Source organism: Lichenostomus cassidix, chromosome 9 (assembly GCF_008360975.1).
Source record: "Lichenostomus cassidix isolate B80296 chromosome 9, HeHo_3.0, whole genome shotgun sequence".
Lineage (NCBI taxonomy): Eukaryota > Metazoa > Chordata > Aves > Passeriformes > Meliphagidae > Lichenostomus > Lichenostomus cassidix.
In genome coordinates this window covers 1-17565 of record NC_139490.1, presented here as the reverse complement: position 1 = coordinate 17565, position 17565 = coordinate 1, and the positions used below count along the sequence as shown (strand labels likewise).

Sequence of the window (17565 nt, the reverse complement as noted above, 5' to 3'; positions counted from 1 at the left end):
GGAAGAGCCTGACTCCGTCTTGCTTTGCACTCTCCCTGCAGGTGTTTGTACAGGTGGATGAGATCCCCGAGCTGCCTCTTCCAGGTTGAACGATCCCAGCTCTCTCGCCTTTCCTCGTGGGAGAGACGCTTTCTTGTCCGTCATCCTTGTGGCCCTTTGTTGCCTTCTCTCCAGGATGTTCATGTCTTTCTTCCATACTGAGGAGCCCAGAACTCAGCACAGCCCTACAGGTGTGTGACCTCAGCAGTGCTGAGCAGAGGGCAGGGATCCCCTTGCTCGACCTGCCGGCTGGACTTTGCCTCGTGGAGCCCAGCATACCATTCAGCTTCTCAGCAAGGGCACATTGTTGGCTCATAGTCAGTTTCATGTCTCCTAGGATGCTCAGATCCTTTTCTGCAATCCGTTACTGTCGTCGAGACAATAACCTATAACTGCTTTGTGACCACAGTAAACACAGGGAAGTCTGTTAGGAAGGGGATTCCTTTTTAACTTGAAATGGCAAAGGAGCCATGAAAGTATTTAAGAAATAAACAAAGTCTCAAGTGCAAACTGATGACCAAAGAACAGTTGAAATTTTCCCAGTATGCAAAATCAGGTTTGAGCTGAGACCATTTTTCCAGACCTGTTTTGAAATCAAGTTACTTACTTGTAAAAATACCAAAATCAAGGGAGTGCTCCTTGACCAACCACAAAATAATAAGCCCAAAACAAAATACGCTTTTAGAGAATGCCATTAATTTAGAATTCATGCATCGCATGCTTAAAAATGTATGAATCAGAATTGTAGGCGGTGCCGGTAACGTTGTACCTGTGTGGGGATTACGAATGTTGTTTTGTATGCGACCCTTTTTCAGAGATCCGTGGCTTTGACAAACTTTCTCTGTGATGCTATTAGGCATGGTTTCTCTCTGTCACAGATGAAAGTTTTGAGAAATTTTTAGCCAGCACATTTCAGCTGTGTCTAGCTAGTTGCTTTGCCAAGTTTTGAGAGAAAACAATAGAATAGCCACTGTTGGTGACTGCCCTCCCCCGCTCCCTTGGTTCCTTTGTGTTATGTTAGAGTGGAGCAAAAGAGCGTAATTCCTTCTGGTTTCCACATTAAACAATTAGAACAAAAACCTGGGATTGCCAGTATTTAGCTTGAAAGTGTGCCAGAGAAGTGCTGCTCCTGCCCCTATGTAAACACCTGTTTGCGCATGCACGTTTGAGATTTTTGTGATGTTCGTGGTTGAACAGACTGTCAATTCTATGGTTCGCTTGTGTGACTCGATTGCATGTGCATCTGTGCCTTTGTATTGGCTGTTTACACTTCTTTTTCCATAATCCGAAGGTGAAAGTCACAGGAAGAACCTGAGAGATAAACAGTTATCCCACTGACTACCAGTACAGATGGAAGAAAGGATCACGTGACATGAGGATAGAAGGAAAAAAGCCGCCAGAAAAAGAGTGCTCAGGACAAGCTCTCGCGAGATGAGGGCTAGGATGGGTAAGCATCTAAGCGTAGGATAGGCTGAGCAGAAACACCAGCTAGGCCTCAGTTCTGACGGGAAGGAATAAATTCAAGACTAGGTAAAAGATAAGTAAGATATGAGGATGGTAACTAGCCAGCGAAACAGTTGTCAGTGCACAGAAAGACTGGATAAGAACCTAGCGAGGAGGGAGAAGGAATAGATTTTGCTAGATAAGGAGACAGCATTCAGAAAGTGTGGACAAAATGCTGCATAGCAGCTCCTGCGGTGAAACCTGCATACTGAACAAGGTGCAACTGCTATGGAAAATGAGCTGGTCACCATGCAATTAAAAAATTCCATCACCATGCATGTCGCAGAAGTCAAATTACCCTTGTACATTAGAGAACTTCCTATTTTTAATGAGTTATAATGTTATTTTAACAGGAACCTGTCTATACTGTAATTAAAAAGGCATTTGAAAACACCAAGTACCAAGGAGTACCTTTGAAATATAGTTAGGGTTTACACAGCGGTAAAAGAAACTGCTATCCTTGTAACAGGACTGTGTTTAGTGTAGTCTTCTACGGTACTTGATTAGCCATTTACACTTAATTAATAATTTTGCAAATGTGCACAATGATCCTGACCGGCCATGAAATTAATAAAGCATTGTGGAGAACATTTCAGAACAAAACATTAAAAAAGCAACCCAGGAGAGCTGATTCCATGTAGCCAATCCAAGCTTAAAGTACTGGAATTCAGTTTTTACAACACTGAAATGGTAATCTGTCAGGTTAGGACAGACACCTCAATGGTGTGAAGTGCATAGCTAGATAGATGGAAAGAATGTAGCTCAGTTCAAGACTGTGTTGAGAGAGATTTGATTTCATTTTTGTTCAGCCATTTCTGTCTTTCCCTGAAGTTGTCACAAACCTCCCTGATGTCAAAAACTGTTCTGAGTCATCCCGTCCTCTTTTTGAAGCCCTTCTCACCCTGACATTACTGTGAAGCTAGACTAAACAATTATTGAGCACATGGAATTGAAAAATTTGGGCTGAATTTTTCCCAGTGCTAGGATTTCAATGTAATGTAACTTACTCCAACAGGGCTGAAAAGATTTTTGTGTTTCTATCTAAATAATCAAAATAGTATGTTGTCACTCCAATTTCTTTCAGCTTTTCACATTCTCCTTTCCTAACGGATATTCTCTTTGCCCATCCCAGAGCCAGTTACAGTTCCGGCCTTGTTTTCTTAAAAAAAAATAAAAAATCCACCTGCTACACAAATGTGATGGCCTTCTAAGAAGCTAGGCTCTGTAATTTGCTTGGTTCATTTCACTTAATGCATTGCAGTGAGTGGAGCCACAAGCTGAGTGGATTGAGGAATTCTTATAATTTCTTCTAGCTAGCATGATGAAATAAACATTCCTGTAAACAGTGAAATGTGTAGGTCTCAGTTGCTTTTGTATTGTCTTTTGGGTTGATTCTCAGTGATCTGCAATGCAAGCCAGCTACAATAGAAGCTGTTGTTTCAGTTGCATTATTAACTTGTCATCTATTAAGGAAATTTATGGTGAACCTTTATTTCTTACTGGAGAAATAGTTACCTCTTTCAACAGTCTTTACAAGGCTTTTAAAAAATTGTAATGCTGAGACCTCTTGGCGCTTTCTCAGACTTAATGGAAAGGTTTAAATGTTACTGAAGAACAAAGAACCGCGTACAACTGATTTATAAGCCTCCTTTCCTTTGGCAAATAGGCTAAACAAGGCACACGTATATGTGTTTTTCTCCTAACTTGCCCTCTGCTTCATATTTGACTGCTCCCCTTTTTCCAGCTTTCTTTTGGGATGGGAGGCCAAAAGACCTACTGATTAGGACATGTGGCTGGGAGCAGAAAGCAGGGGTTTGTCACCAGTTCCACTCCTCATTTGCCACGGCAATAAGAGTGGGCAGGACAGCTATGTGTTTCTCTTTTTTTCCCCTCTCTTTACCACTGGTCTAAAAACAGTAAATCACTCTCTTGCTCTGTATTTGTACAGGGGAGTCCCAGTCACGTATCCAAATTCTAGCCGTTGCTCCCTCAATAGGTAACAATAAACCTTATCATTTCTTACCTCCACAGACCAGAGTTTTAAACTCTCTCAAAATAGAAAAATTCTAGTGTTGGTATCTCATCTGAACATGCATGTTCTCCCTTACTACGGGAAGTGCTGAAACTCTTAATACTTAAAAAAATAGCTGATGGTAAAATTCCTGGAGATGCTAGTTTTTTGTTGAATTTCGAGGTAGTACTTCCTCCGTTCTAAGCCATGTAATTAACGGTAGTTGTATGTGAAAATAAATTTTAAAAAAAAATTTAGGGTGATGTACTGGGAATGACATTTATGATTAATATTTTGTGAATACAGTTACTCCCTTTTGAAGAACCTTAGTATCACCAAGTTGAGCTGCTTCAACCCCTTTCCTAAAGGGGTAAAGAATTATAATAGCATATGGTACGGAATGGAATGGAATGGAATGGATTAGAATAGAGTAGAATATAATAGAATACTTGGTGTGGAAAGGATCAACAATAATCTAGTTCAATTGCCTGATCATTTCAGGGCTGAACCACTGTTAAAGCATATTATTAAAAGGGCACAATCCAAACACTGATATACCTGGGGCATCAACCGTCCTTTAGGGTGCTGGTTCCAGTATTTCACCACCGTCTCAGTAAAGAAATTCTTCCTAATAATGGCTAGTCTGAATCTGCCCTGGAACAGCCTTGAGCCATTCCCACGCATTCTGTCCCTGCATCCCAGGTAGAAGAGCTCAGCACTTTCTCCACCACACCCCCTCCTCAGGAACCTGCAGGGAGCAAGGAGGTTGCCTCTCAGCCTCTTTCTTTTTGAACTACACAAAGCCAGGGTCTTTGTGTAGGACTAGAGTATTACTATAGAGATGATGCACTAACAATAATGCTCATCAATTATAGTTGTCAAAAGTTGTCAAAAATCTATATCAGCATTAATTCCCTATCTCTGAGCATTTAGGCATTACCACATAATTTTTTACTGACGTGATTATAGGGCTCATTTTTATTAAATGGGAAGATAATTTGCAGTTTCTGCTAGCATAAAGCAACAGCAATTTTGCTTGGGAGGTCATTTTAATCGACCTCAAATAAATTGTTTCAGCATGGCCCCATGAGTTTGGGCAGCACTGGTCTGTCTTACACTATTTCCTCAGGACTCCACAGAACATCAGCAGTATAGATCTGTGGTGTAACGACTTCCACACTTGACCTCGCTGACATCAGAGCTGAATGATGTGAACCTAGAGGTACACGTTCCTGTGTTCTCAGCCCAAGTTTCCCAGTGTGCTCAATGGCTAATTAGTAAGATCATCTTCAGGTGTAGTTTTGTCTTTGGATGTACAGTTTTGCATTAGAAAAAGGCCATTAGTCTAGGTTATAATACAACAATCAGAAGTCCTTGTCCAAACCATCACGGCACGAAATGGTCTGTAGGCGTGAAACCCCATCTCTGTGCTAAATGTGATGTCGTAAGTGCTGAAAGACAGAGGTCTTGTCACAGTACTAAGAAATACTTAGGCTGGGCATAAAGAAATGTATCTGGTGAACAGTTAAAGGAGTGCTGAGTCAGTCTTACGAGCGCCTCAATCGCACTGATTGCATGCTGTAGTGCCGTAAATTCCACTTAAGAGATAAAGAATTGCTTTTCTGTTGAAAGTCTGCAGAAAACAACTTCTTCCTCTGTCAAATTTACAGTGCACAACACTGTTGGCTGTGCTGGGTACGTTTTGCTGTCTCAGGTGTATCATTCCAAGAAAATGTCCACATGTTAAAAGGTTAATCCTTAATGTTACACTCTGTCATAGTCACAGTAGCTGTCAAATATAGCTGCCTTGCAGTCTGTGCTGTATGAAGTGGGTTTCTTAAAAATATTTTGGGACTACGTTAGGAAGCTAAACAGAAGTAGTTTGACAATGCCTTCTCTTATTAATTGGTCCATGCACATCAGGCGTGGTTCAATGAAGGTTTTCCATCTACGTAATTGATACAGACCATAGCATTATTAATCCTGTGCAAATGAAACTACTCATGCTTTTCTCACTGTACAGTCTGGTTATTTTTTCATTGTCTTTTATCATTATTTCATCAATGTTTCCCCACAGCTTCCAGATCGTTCACAATGCAGATGCAGCAGTTCTGTTCACGGGGCTGGGCAACCCAGCCATGCCCTGCATTCTGTACGTTAGTTGCTCATAGGAAGATCAATTTAATTATAGCTAGTACTAATTGGGGATGGGAGGGCACTTGGTTGGTTCTTTTAAAATGTACAACTGACATAGTAAGAAGGCCCAAGCTCTGTTCGCTCTATACTGATACTTTTGCTAGTGACCGGTTATATTTTGATGCGGCGTATTGCTCATGAAATTCAGTTTGTAATAGCAGTTTACACTGATACAGCTCTCGTGGCTCACGCTTAATATACGAAGCATGTGGATTTGAGTGCATTTCGAGCCTTAGAGGTTTTCAGTATTATTTTTGTGCCTGAATTTCTATTTTCCACGATTATTTAGGTTATTTATAAGCCCTGCAGTGCTTCTGACTACATCATCATAGGTATGAAGTGAACATCGCTGGTTAACTTTAACATTTTTATCAGCACCAAATCTAGGCTACAGAGCTTTCTCGTTCTGTGTTCCCCATATCTTCTGGAAAAGCCCTGCTTCAAGTGAAATTTTTAGTGTTTCAGGGAAAGTTTAAGGCTTTTTTTTTTTTGTTATTTAAGGGATCCTACATATTCTTGCAACAACCATTGTCAAGGGATGTTCTGAATATTTCAGATCCCATAGGGGTCACTGCTCAGAAGTTTCTGGATTTGATTCCTGTATTCTGTAATATAAAAGAAATAAAAAATTTGTAGGTAGAAATTCCCAGCTGGTATTTTTCATTTAAATGTATATACTTTCAGCTTTTTTAAAAAAGCCATAATACAGAATTATTTGTGGCACAAATCTTGTTAAAAAAAGCCAAAAACCAAACAGCCAAAAAACACAAGAAACATCCAACCTCGTATGTAATTTGAATATGGTTTTCTTTAAAGGTTTAATGGGTATAATGGTCCAGCTGAGAGACCATTGAGTTTAGCTTGCGGTTATTAAGCACTTAACATCAATAAAGGTTCTGTTCAAGAAGCCCATTTGGATAAAGCACAGAGTCATTTATGTTGATATATGTTGAGGAAATGTGTTTCATTTAGGAAAAGGTACAACTAAGAGTAGACCTCTCTTTATGTACCCGTTAACAATTACAAATAGCATAGTAGAAAATGTTTTTCTTCCATTATCTGATTCATCCCTGGCACATTTAATGTCTATAGTTTAACTGAAATAAATGTGTTTCTTCTTGCTAGCATTTTAGGTATATGTAGAGCCACCATTAGTCTTGAAATATTATATGGACATCTTTACTGACGCCCTTTTGTGATTACTTGTATTACAGATTACAGAGTTTTCTTCCGAAGTAGTAGAAAGAAATGGAAAAGCACTGCAGTATCCTAATATTTACTATTTGTACATTGTTTTTCCGCTCAGTTTTGTATTGCTTCTTAACTGCACTTGGAGAGTTAAGACAGATCAAAGCTATGCACTGGTCCAGATGAGAAGCGAAAGAAGAGCAAAAGAGCAGGAAATGAGGCGGCGGCAGCACGAGTAGCAATTTGGGACATCTGCGATAGGTAAAAGAATTGGGAGATGTCAGATAATCAGTAATAGTGGTCTTCTGTGCCGCAGAGTCACGCTGCTGGTGAATGTGGTCGTTAAACTATGAAGATGATAAATGAAGATGGACAGGACCAGAAGCTATATGTTTCAGTATGGTTCTTCCAATTTTTAATCTAGGTTTTTATGAGCTGCTTATATTAAACAACTCTGATAGGGAAATCTGTATAATTCTTGTCTCGTAACTGCTCATCACATCCTTCAAAGATCCGTGTCCAAGTGTATCTTTGCAGCTAATCCTGGCTGGTATAAAGAGAGGTTTAGGCCCGGTTTCAGGAAATGGGGGAGCGAGCCGTGGAATTCCTCTTACTTCAATAGTATGTCTGTGACATTGAAAGATGACTATGGAGAATACAGCAGGACATAAGTAACAGAAATTGTGGGTCTTTTACTAGATTATCTGATTTGTAGAAGGAAGTAGGCAAGCTTTGGACGCATGGGGCCTTCTTTAGTCTGAAATAAAACTATGTACTCAGTAGTAGCCTTACTACTTTTTTTTTCTTTTTTAAATGGCATATCACAATAAACCTCCTCCTTAACTTCTTTGTTAATGAGGCAAACTACCTGTTTCTCTTTTGTAGCTCTGTCTCCAGTGTCATCCCCTTACTAACTTTTCTTTTACTTCAAAGCTGTCAGCTATCTTTTATTTCGGAGATGATCTAGCCGATACATACCTAAGTAAACCCTGAGAAATTGCCTTTTAGTTGTATGTACCTTGGCCAATTTTATTTAGGTTTGCCACATAATTTTTGGACCTGATGAAGACCTGTGTTGTGATCCAAGCTGTGAATGTTTTAAAAATCTTCCCCCATTTTTTTTACAGCTGCTAGTTTGATGCAGAATAATACCTTTTGCCTCATCCCTGGAAGTGTTCAAGGCCAGGTTGGATGGGGCCCTAAGCAATCTTATCTAGTGATTGACATCCGTGCCCAAGGTGGAAGTGAGGCAAGGGTTGGAACTAGGTGATCTTTCAGATCCTTTCCACTCAAGCTGTTCCACAATTATCTGCAAGTGTAATGATTCATTGTTGAGGGATGAGGACATAAATGAAAAACTTGAATGCATACTGGATGCAACGTAATGGAAACAGCAATGACATGAGTTTAACTGATTTCAGAACTGTTACATTTTACATTTGTCTTGGAAGCCTTACAATTCCTTACCATATGAGGAAGCAGTCCAGAAATGCTAGTCTTCTTAACTCCTAATATAGGTATGTCTTACTCTGCATATTTTGAAGGCAAAAACATTTCCAGGGCCATGTAGCTTTTCTGACAGATCTTGGTATCATTTTCTTGTGTAAGTGCATTTCTCACTCCTTTCATGTCTCATTGTGCATATTCATTGATATTTACACCTTTGGCTGTATGCCGGTGAGCTTAGTGGGACAAGAACTTGTATTTGTTGCCTTCTATCATGCAGTTTTCTGAAACGTACCGGGATATAACGGGAGTAATTAGTGTGACTTCTGCAGCTTTGTTTCTCTCCTTTGCAGTGACAGCGTTATTGACCATCCCAGGTTTTCTAAAGCTAAGTACTGTTTACTCAGTCACACCATTTACAGGAGTTAACCTCCTGTAGAACAAGAAACCTTTATCCCATTTGACCAGGCAGGCTCTCAGTATTTGCACAGATCATTTGTTACCAGGTCCTGGCAGCAACTAGGTGCCCCTACTTCAGTTCTCATGTACGTGATGAATAAATCTGGACAAGTAAACATGCGTGATCACGTGTGTTTCATGCAACCCGCTGAGGTTGTTCCCAGCCCTTATTTGTTGCCAGACCTTTTGTATCGGATCAAACCGGTAAAATGGGCATAAGGCATGGACATTTCCAGTGTTGTTTTTTTCTATCTGCTTTTCTCAACTTGCTGTTGGAACTCCACAGCAGGACTTGCAGTTCTTTGAAAATGCTGTTCATGCAATGGGGTCTGGGCAAGGATACATTCAGTGAGAAACACTTAGTGATGAACGTGTCCTTTATATTTTCAAACCAGAAGTGCTTCCTTATTTTGAGCCCTCTCAGCATGTCTTATATTGCTGTGTTGCGATCTTTGAGTGACAGAGGATGTCAGGGCATTGCAACAGGAACATTTTTATTATCGGTTTAAAGGTGGCCCCAGTTCTAATTACAGAGACACATAAACCTCACTCTGCCTTTTGCCCTTACAGTACCAGGTGAAACCGTCTATTTAGATTTCTCAGTGTTCCCGTTCAGAAAAGACAGAAGAAATGCAGCAGATAATAGTTGCTGTAGGCTGTGACCTAGCTCCCTGACTTCTTTTATTATGGAATGGAAGAGGGTAGCCAGACCCAATAGTGATGGAGCTCAGCTGAATGAGCTCGAAGTGGAGTAAAAATCGATCTCCGTGCATGTACATAGTGAGGATAATGCAGGAAAAGCTGGAAAGGAAAGGATTGGAAAGGAAAGCTTGAGAGAAGATGAAAGGTTGTAGCATAAATGAGAATAAGTGGAATGTAAAGACATGAAAGGCTGAAAAGAATGTTAGCTGTAAGGAGTTGTAATAATTGGAAGTGAAAGAAATCTGTAAAAATAAAAAGAATGTTTCTTCTGGGTTCTTGGCAAGGAAATTTCAAGGATGTAGTGAAGAGGCAAGAGAAAATCAGTGACTTTGCCTGGGACACTAAGTGAGATGAATTTTTAAAAGGCTTCAGTGCTGAGAGTAAGAGAATAAGGAAGCTAAAGAATTATATGGGAGAGAAGTCTGAAGACATGTTGGAGTGCTTTCTTAAGTGTGGATATTTGTCGGTATTTCTTGAAACCATTGCCCTGAAAGATTTGTGGAAAATAAGAAGGGCATTAGCCAAGCCTTTTTACAGCAAGACCTTGCTAGGGACCCAGCAGACTGTGATTTGTAAGAGTGAGTTACAGTCAGCAGTTTCACTTGGAGTGGCATACAGCTACTAATGCTGCATGATACTTTATATCCCACTTTGCTTCCATTAGATTTTTTTTCTGTTCTATCTTCCCTTAGCAGACATACTCCTCTGTTCACTTTCCAATAAAGGAACGGAATTAGCGGAAACAATTCTCGGTGGGTGTATATGCAGCATACATCTTACGTTGCACTCGCCTTTGATACGGTGCTAAAAAGCCTCCCTATTTAGATAACATTACCCTTCTTACGCTAATGTCTGAAATAACAAGAAACAAGTATGCCTCTTGTAGGTCTCTAAATTAATTTTTAAAATCTGAAAATTCTTCTTAGATTTTCCTAAGTGTTCATATTCTCAGCCAAGGTATGGGTCTGAAAAGTGCCATGAGCAGACATTAGTCGCTCTTAAAATTGTACTTTTACTGAGGACTGAATCTTTTTCCTTTTGGTGAAGAGGCCATCCTGTATAAGTAATTGTGCTGCCTGTAGAGCCATAAGAATTCAGGGAAAAAGTGCTCTCAAGCCACCCTTTCGTTAACACACATGGTATAAAATGTATCCTATACAGAGGGGTAATTTCTGTCTGTGTGTGGAGGCAAAGGAGGAGAATCAAATCTGAGCAGCACATTTGACTGCTCCAGAACTTCCCCAGGCATTGCTCCTTTTAAGAATTGAAATGTATTCTTTGAGAAATTGATAATTTGACTGTTTGGTTTGACTTTATTGTAGTGCTGGCCTGTCAGTCTATCCTTGTTAATGTAATTTAATGATGAAAGATTTGAGTGTGACTATGTTTAAGAATGGATGGAGAAAGCAGTGTTAATGAAGAGAAATTATCTTTGGAATCCTTCTGGCTATGTCGCTGTGTGACGTTTTTGTTGTCAAAAGATTTTCCTTTTGTCTTGAAAAGCATTCATTTGTTCTTTGGGGACTCTGGGATCTCCTAGGTCACGCCCAGGACCTCCCAGCTGCTGCCAAAGTGGCTCTGATGGGGCTCTGCACCTTTTTTACTTCACAAATAAACAAAATCCTTGTTTTTAAACAGAATTGAGATTTTTATTTGCATCGTACAAACATCTGTGATCAAGGAGCTGTGACAAGAAACCTGGCACGGTCACGTGGCATTCATTGGCCCCATCTGTAGGCCTGCTGAGGTTCTTGAGCATCCTTTTAATAGCTTCAGAAGTAACTTTTTGTCGGGATTTACCTTTATTATCCTGTGCTATTGCTGTGGAGGCTTCTTTCCTTGAGCATCATCGGCCTCTGGGCAGTCTTGCACTAGGAATCTTGTTGAGGCGTTTCAGCCCGTGCCTGTGTCCTGTTGTCCGTGTCCATGTGATGTCGTCCGTGTCCATGTGATTTGTCCGTGTGCATCGTGTCTGTGTGATGTTGTCCGTGTCCATTGTGTTCTGTGTCATAGGATTTTGTTCCTTCTTGATGCTTTCTCAGCATTGCTCTGGGCTGTGTCCGCAGCAGGGGTCTGTGCTCCGTGCTTGCATTTTTTCCCTGATGGGGCTTCTTTTGGCATCTTGGCACTGTTGCTTGATGAGACCAGATAGATGTTGCCATCCATCATGTTGTCATTTTTGGTAGTACCTTCTTTTCATGAAGGGTATTGTGAGATGCTAGAGTGCTGAGAGAAATGCCAAAGACCTGTCTTATTTTCCTATTGTCAATTGAACATGAAAACTCAAAGAGTTGCCCCAAGGATACTGTCAGTGCGGGGTGGTGACGGCATAGCCTTTTTTTGAAGGCATTATCCACAGCCTGAAAAATGCAGATAGGTGTAGCGTTTGGTATCAGCTGGGCTGTGGCTGCATTCCAAAAAGAGTGTTTTTTGGGCACTAAAATTTCTGGTATTTTTGGTGGGTTTTCCTGAGAAATGCCTTGTAGCCATTTGAGCTTTGCTTTGCAAAGCAGTGAATCATTTTAATGGTTCTGCAGGGACCTCTGCCTGGGATGTCCTGGGTGTCCCGGTTCAGCTGCCTAGGGTGGCATGAAGGTGGGGCTGAAGATGCCAATCATCAACCTGGTGGATAAATTTTGGCTGCAGGAGCTGCCAGCAAGCAGGCTCTTCAGAGCCAGAGCTTCCCAGGATGGCATGACTGTCATTGTGGCAGTCCCCAAACTAGTATCCAATGTGACTCGTTGCAGAGCTCTATAAAAGAAGTGTGCCATTTCTTATGTTTTTGGGCCCAGTGGGTCTAAGGTGGCTGTTATTGAACTGCAAAGCTGGATTTTTTAGTCCTGCTGAGGGAGTTGAGGGTCACCTTATTTGGCAAGGAAAAGCTGCGTGGTAAGTGCAGACTGATGCAATTTATTTTCGCTTATTACTCCCCATGATTCCTTTAATAAATAAACTCCTAATGAAAAGTGTGAATGTGTGAATTATTTCTGTGTTTGATGAGCACTGGAAAGCATGAGTAGAAATTTGTGGGAGAGGCATGGGGAGTAGCGGAAGGGAGAAGGGTGTGGGAGATAGAGCCCAGTCCCAAGGGGGGTTGCTGTCGGTGGCATAGAGGGGATGTCAGAGAGACATAGGTAAATGTGTACAGGGTGCAGAGCCCCAGGGGACCGCCTCCTGTGGGGCTGCTGGGGGCGTGAGAGCATGTCTGGGACAGGTTGGGTGTGGAGTGGTGAGCCCTAACCGGGATGGGGGGGAACCCATGAGACACGGGCAGAGTCCTGGCTACCGTGTGAATTGTTAGCACACAAGGTTAGTGGAGCCGAAGGTCACCCCAGGAGAGGTGCAGCCCCCAGTCCCTATTGCTGAGTCCCACCACAGGCTTACAAAACCAGGATTTGGGCTCCAGAGCTGACAGGTGTTGTGTTGTCCAGGGCAGCACTTGGCACCACAGGGCTGTAGGGGGCTGTGGAGAGGGTTGGGGGCCTTGGCCCATTAGCTGTGAGGAAGGATGAGTGGGAGGTATTAAGGGCAGTGGGTGATGCAGCCGTCTGCATCCCAGAGTGCCCTTGAAAGCTACCCCTTTCAGGGTGTGCCTTAAGAACATGTGCCATGTAGTGTTGTGAGTGTAGGAGGAATTTTTGGCAGAGCAGCTGTGTGTAAGCCCAAGGTGAGCCTATATCCCATACGGGCCTAGGTAGGATGTGGGCTGGTGACAGGCCAGGTGTAGTTTGCTGTGATCCCCCAGAACCCAGATTTGAGGTGAGAATTTTCAATTTTTGTAGTGTAAGAAGTGTTAGCACCATTATCCAAAGGCAGAAGTTTTTAAAAGTTGAAAGTGTGTGTGTTGAGCATTGAAATGGATACCTACTTGATCAGGAGAGTTTTATTAATGTGTTTTGTTAGATTTTACAGACATGGTTAATTTTTTGAAGGCATAGAATTTAATTTATTTATTTTATTAATTGTATGAATACCTGGAGGTTTGCCACAGCTACAGAGCGGCATCTTGCGTCTGGATTTTGTTCACAAGGTGAGCTGGAGGGAGTAGTAGCACTTCCCCAGTTGTTGTGGAGCAGTGCTAATTGCAGTTGTTTAAATATGCATGAAAAAGGTCCTGTGTGAAATGGGAAGAGGAATATAGAAAAAGAGGAAAAAGTAATGTTGAGCCAGGGAGCCCTTGCAAGTTTTGTGTTGTTCATTGATGACAGTGATCTTGTAGGCAGTAAGAAAAGGGTTATGATTTGAATAATGGAGGGTGTGAAATGGATCTAAAGTGTAGGGAAGGAAAGGCAAATGGTATTGTAAAATGTTGGTTGGGGCAGCATGCAGATGAGGCAGAGAGAGCAAGAGTAATGTGTGCCCCGCATAAGCTTGTCTGTACAAGGCCAAAGCAGATAGATTTGGAAGTGCAAACATAAGTCTTGTATATAGAAATGAAGCAATGAAGGAGCTTAGCTTCTAAGGAAGGATGATCTATAGGAGAGAATGTAAAAAAGGAGGAAATAGATGTATTAGGTGTTGTATCCAAAGTCCAATGAGGTATTAGATATGAATGTATTATGTATTATGTCTAATGTGTAGGTGGAAAAGATGGTGGTGTTGTATGTATTAAAATGTGTAAAGTTGTGTTGAAGTGTTTGTGGTGAGCAGAAGGGTGTTTGTTGTGTAGTAGTGGGAATGAGGAAGTGTGGTGAGTAAAGTGTAGAAGAGAGTAGTAGTTCTTTGAAGTGTCACTTGTTTGTGTTTGTGAGGATGTTTGGTGTGTTGTGTTTGTAGGAGTGTAGTTTGTAGAGGTGTTTGTTGTATGTGAGAGCCATTAGTTAGTGTGGTGTTGGGCATTGTTGTTAGTTGTGTTGTGAAATGTGTGTGTGAATGTTTTGGAGTGTAGGTGTGTATATTTAGTTGTTTGTTGTGTTTGTTGTATGTTTTTGGTGTGTGTTGTTGTTTGTTAGTTGTGTATTTTGTTGTTTGTAGTAGGAGAGGTATTTGGTGTTGGTTGTGTGTTGTGTTTTCGAAGGGAGAGAAGTGGTGTGTTTTTGAGGAGATGGGGTTTTTTTTGTATGTTTGTAGGTGGAAAAAAGCGCTTTTGGCAACGTTGGTGCGTCGCCCCCTGCCACGTGCCGCCCCCCCCCCCCCCAATATTCGGCGCGCGGCGCGGTGGCTCTGGGGGGTACCCACCCCGGGAGGCGCCTTCCAGGCGCCGCCATACCCCCCCCCCGCGCGGGCTGCCCCCTCTCGCCGGGGACCCCGCCTCAGTCGCCCCACCTTCTGGCTTACGTGCCTTAGTTACGTTCCAGTGGGGGTAGGCGGGCCCGGCGGGCTGCCGCACTACGTGGCCGTGACGTGCCTAGCACGCGCACAGTGTAGCCTGCGGTGGGACTCGAACCCCTGAACTGCACAGATTCGGCTTATGGCAATACCCACCGAGCCAGAGTAGCGCCTTCATTATAAAGGCTTTTTTTGACGTCATATCTTCTTCGCCGCACAATGACGTCACCAAAGCCCTGCCCACCTCCCCGCCCTCGGTTCTGCGTCCGTCACTGTACTCCACCTACTGTTCCGCCCCTCGTCCCTCCCTTGGCCCCGCCCCTGTCGTCTCTCGGCCCGGGACAAAGCGACGCCTCTGGTAGTCTCTGCACCCCGCCTGTCGACGTCACGGGGCTCGGAACACAGCCACGACCCTGGTGCTCCCCGCACCCCGCCCAAGAGCCCGCCCCTCGGTGCCCCCTGAGTCCGCCCAAAGCTACGCCTGGCTCCGCCCGCCTGTCGCTATGGCAACACTGGAGCGGAGGCTTTTTTACCGTTTCACTTTTTTCACAATTGTTGGAGCTCTTTTGCTATAGAATTTTACTAAGGTTCAGTGCCTGATTTTTACACGCTTTCTCTCAACTGTATTAGCACAAATTACCATTCTTTCAAATCTTAGTGGGTCTTTTTACCATTTCTTGAAAACTCCACCATTTACAATTCTTGAAAAACAAAACACATTTTGGGGGATACTGCAGCACTAGCACACATCTGTTTCTCACAGCTACGTACATTTTGCTCATCTCTTTCTACAGCATTTCATAGGGGCTTCTACTATGTATTGCTGGGGTTTTTTCACTTGTTTCATGGGTTCATTCACTTGTGTTTGCATGTGTTACCCCATCCTGTGCTTTTGCAAGGATGGGGTCTTGGGGGTTTTTTTTCCACCTCTACACTACTGCCATGTGTTTACCAGTGTCACCCAATCTGCAGAAAAAAATAGAAAAACTCTCCAACAACATTTTCATGTTACAGACTCAAGGCATTACTTTATTTTGTGGTCAGGATGTACCACAGCAATCATCTCATCCACCCATAGCCCGGGTGTGCAGAGACAATCATTCCAGGATACACAGCTTTTACTCCATTTCTCAGATATTGCATACAGTAAAAGTACATAGGAAAGCATTGGTTCAGTGTTCATCACTCCAAAGTTGAGCAAACTCCCCATATTCAGTCTCTCATTGGACTCCAATCTCCTTGCCTCTGATGCTAATGACATTCTTCAGTTGTTCTTATCAGTCTTTTTTCTGGGACAGGATGTCTTCAGCTCTGCTGCAGGTGCTCTGGCCTAGCTGCTTGTGATATCCATCATGTCTTGTTGAGAACCACAAGTTCCTGCTGGTTGCTCTGTTCATAGTGCTTATCTTTCTGCTTATCTTTGGGGGTCACTCCCAATCTGTTGGTATGCTGACTTCACCAGACCTCATCTGGCACAACATTGCCCTGCAAGAAACCTAAAATACCTTTTCCCAGGGGAAACCTAAACAAAACGTTTGACTACAGTTACACAACATTTTTAACCTGATACATTTTCCAACAGTAGCACTCAGTCACAACAATTTTCCTTCAGTAGCCTTTCATGTCATTTTGTTTTCAACATCTTTTGGAACAGAACAGATGCCATCTTTCTCTTCTCTACGCATGCCACATCACCACAATATCCTCGCAGGGACCGGCAACTCCAGCAGCAGCCAAACACCACCATCTGGAACAGAACGCAACACACACGTCAATCATTTCTGAACAGCTCTGCACGTGTGCAAGTCCAAGTGCCTGATGCCGTCTCTTCCTTGGCCTCCTACCCACCAGCTGCGTGCTTAAGTCCTGACCACAGGGGAGGGCTTCAGGCCTGCTCAGCCACACCAGCACATCAAAGTTTCACAGTATTATACCATTTCTCATACAGGTGCACCATCCGTGACCCCACCCACATGTCATCCCACTGGAACCACCCATTCTAACACGTTCTAATCATTCTCACCGCTTTGGAATATTTTCTTATGGCTCCCATCTCCAGGGCTTCTTCACACTCGCATACAGCAAAGGCTGCCTAGCAGTGCATGCACTCCATTCTCTGCAGAGTTCCAATTCCATTCCAGGGATGGTCATCACACACTCCTCATTCTTCCTCACCCAAACATTCGTATCTCACTCCATCCACAAGTTTCCCTCAAGACACATACTTTGCACTGACCTTCAGCCAGCTGATTACATCCACGAAAAGTTGTTATTAAGTCATCTCACCTTCTGGGAGAGGTGTGTATGCACAGAGGCCAAAGCCTGCAGCTGCACTCCAAGCTGTCTAAGCCTCAGCATGCAGCAGGCCAAGAGGATACGCTTGCAGGAAGCAGGTTTGTACCCATTCTCCCCCAGCTCAGGGGGGAACGGGAGGCCTTTGCCTACATGCTGTCATCTCTGCTCACAGGCCATAATACTGTGGGCTGCTGACCCATTCAGAATGAACGATTACACAACCAGTACGTCCCAAGTACCCCTTAGAGCATCTTCCTCGCTTTTGTGTGACTCGGCTAAGCGGAATAGCACGTGGAACATACACTGTAAGTTACCCACCATAGGAGCCATGCAGCATTTTGTGCCAAGGCTGAGATAAACCCTACGAAGCCTCATGCAGTGCCTCACCGAGGGTGCAGGGGAGGAAGGTCAAGACAGTTACCCTTCAGTATTTAAAATTACAGATGTGCTTTCTTTCA

At 42.9% G+C, this 17565-nt stretch overlaps 1 protein-coding gene and 1 long non-coding RNA gene across 7 annotated transcripts in view; one reads left to right on the top strand and one right to left on the bottom strand.

Annotated features, from left to right (window-relative positions):
• The window catches only part of LOC146432979 (uncharacterized), a 35212-nt gene extending 22699 nt beyond the window's left edge, over positions 1-12513 (top strand). For 4 of the 6 annotated variants that reach the window (XR_014853953.1, XR_014853955.1, XM_085068806.1 and 1 more), the window contains one exon: positions 42-3794. Coding sequence is in view for 3 of the 6 variants with exons in the window: in XM_085068806.1 (XP_084924932.1) it covers positions 42-201 (160 nt within the window). In the remaining 3 variants the exon portion in view is untranslated. Of the gene's footprint in view, positions 1-41; positions 3795-12081 lie in introns of those variants that run through there. The other 2 variants (XR_014853954.1, XM_085068807.1) reach the window with 2 other exon arrangements.
• A 3299-nt stretch (positions 12514-15812) lies between these two features.
• On the bottom strand, positions 15813-17058 carry LOC146432978 (uncharacterized). The gene is made up of 2 exons (XR_014853952.1): positions 16836-17058; positions 15813-16559 (listed from the first exon to the last, which is right to left on the bottom strand). It is a non-coding gene; the product is annotated as an uncharacterized LOC146432978 (long non-coding RNA).
• Positions 17059-17565: the final 507 nt, after the last annotated feature.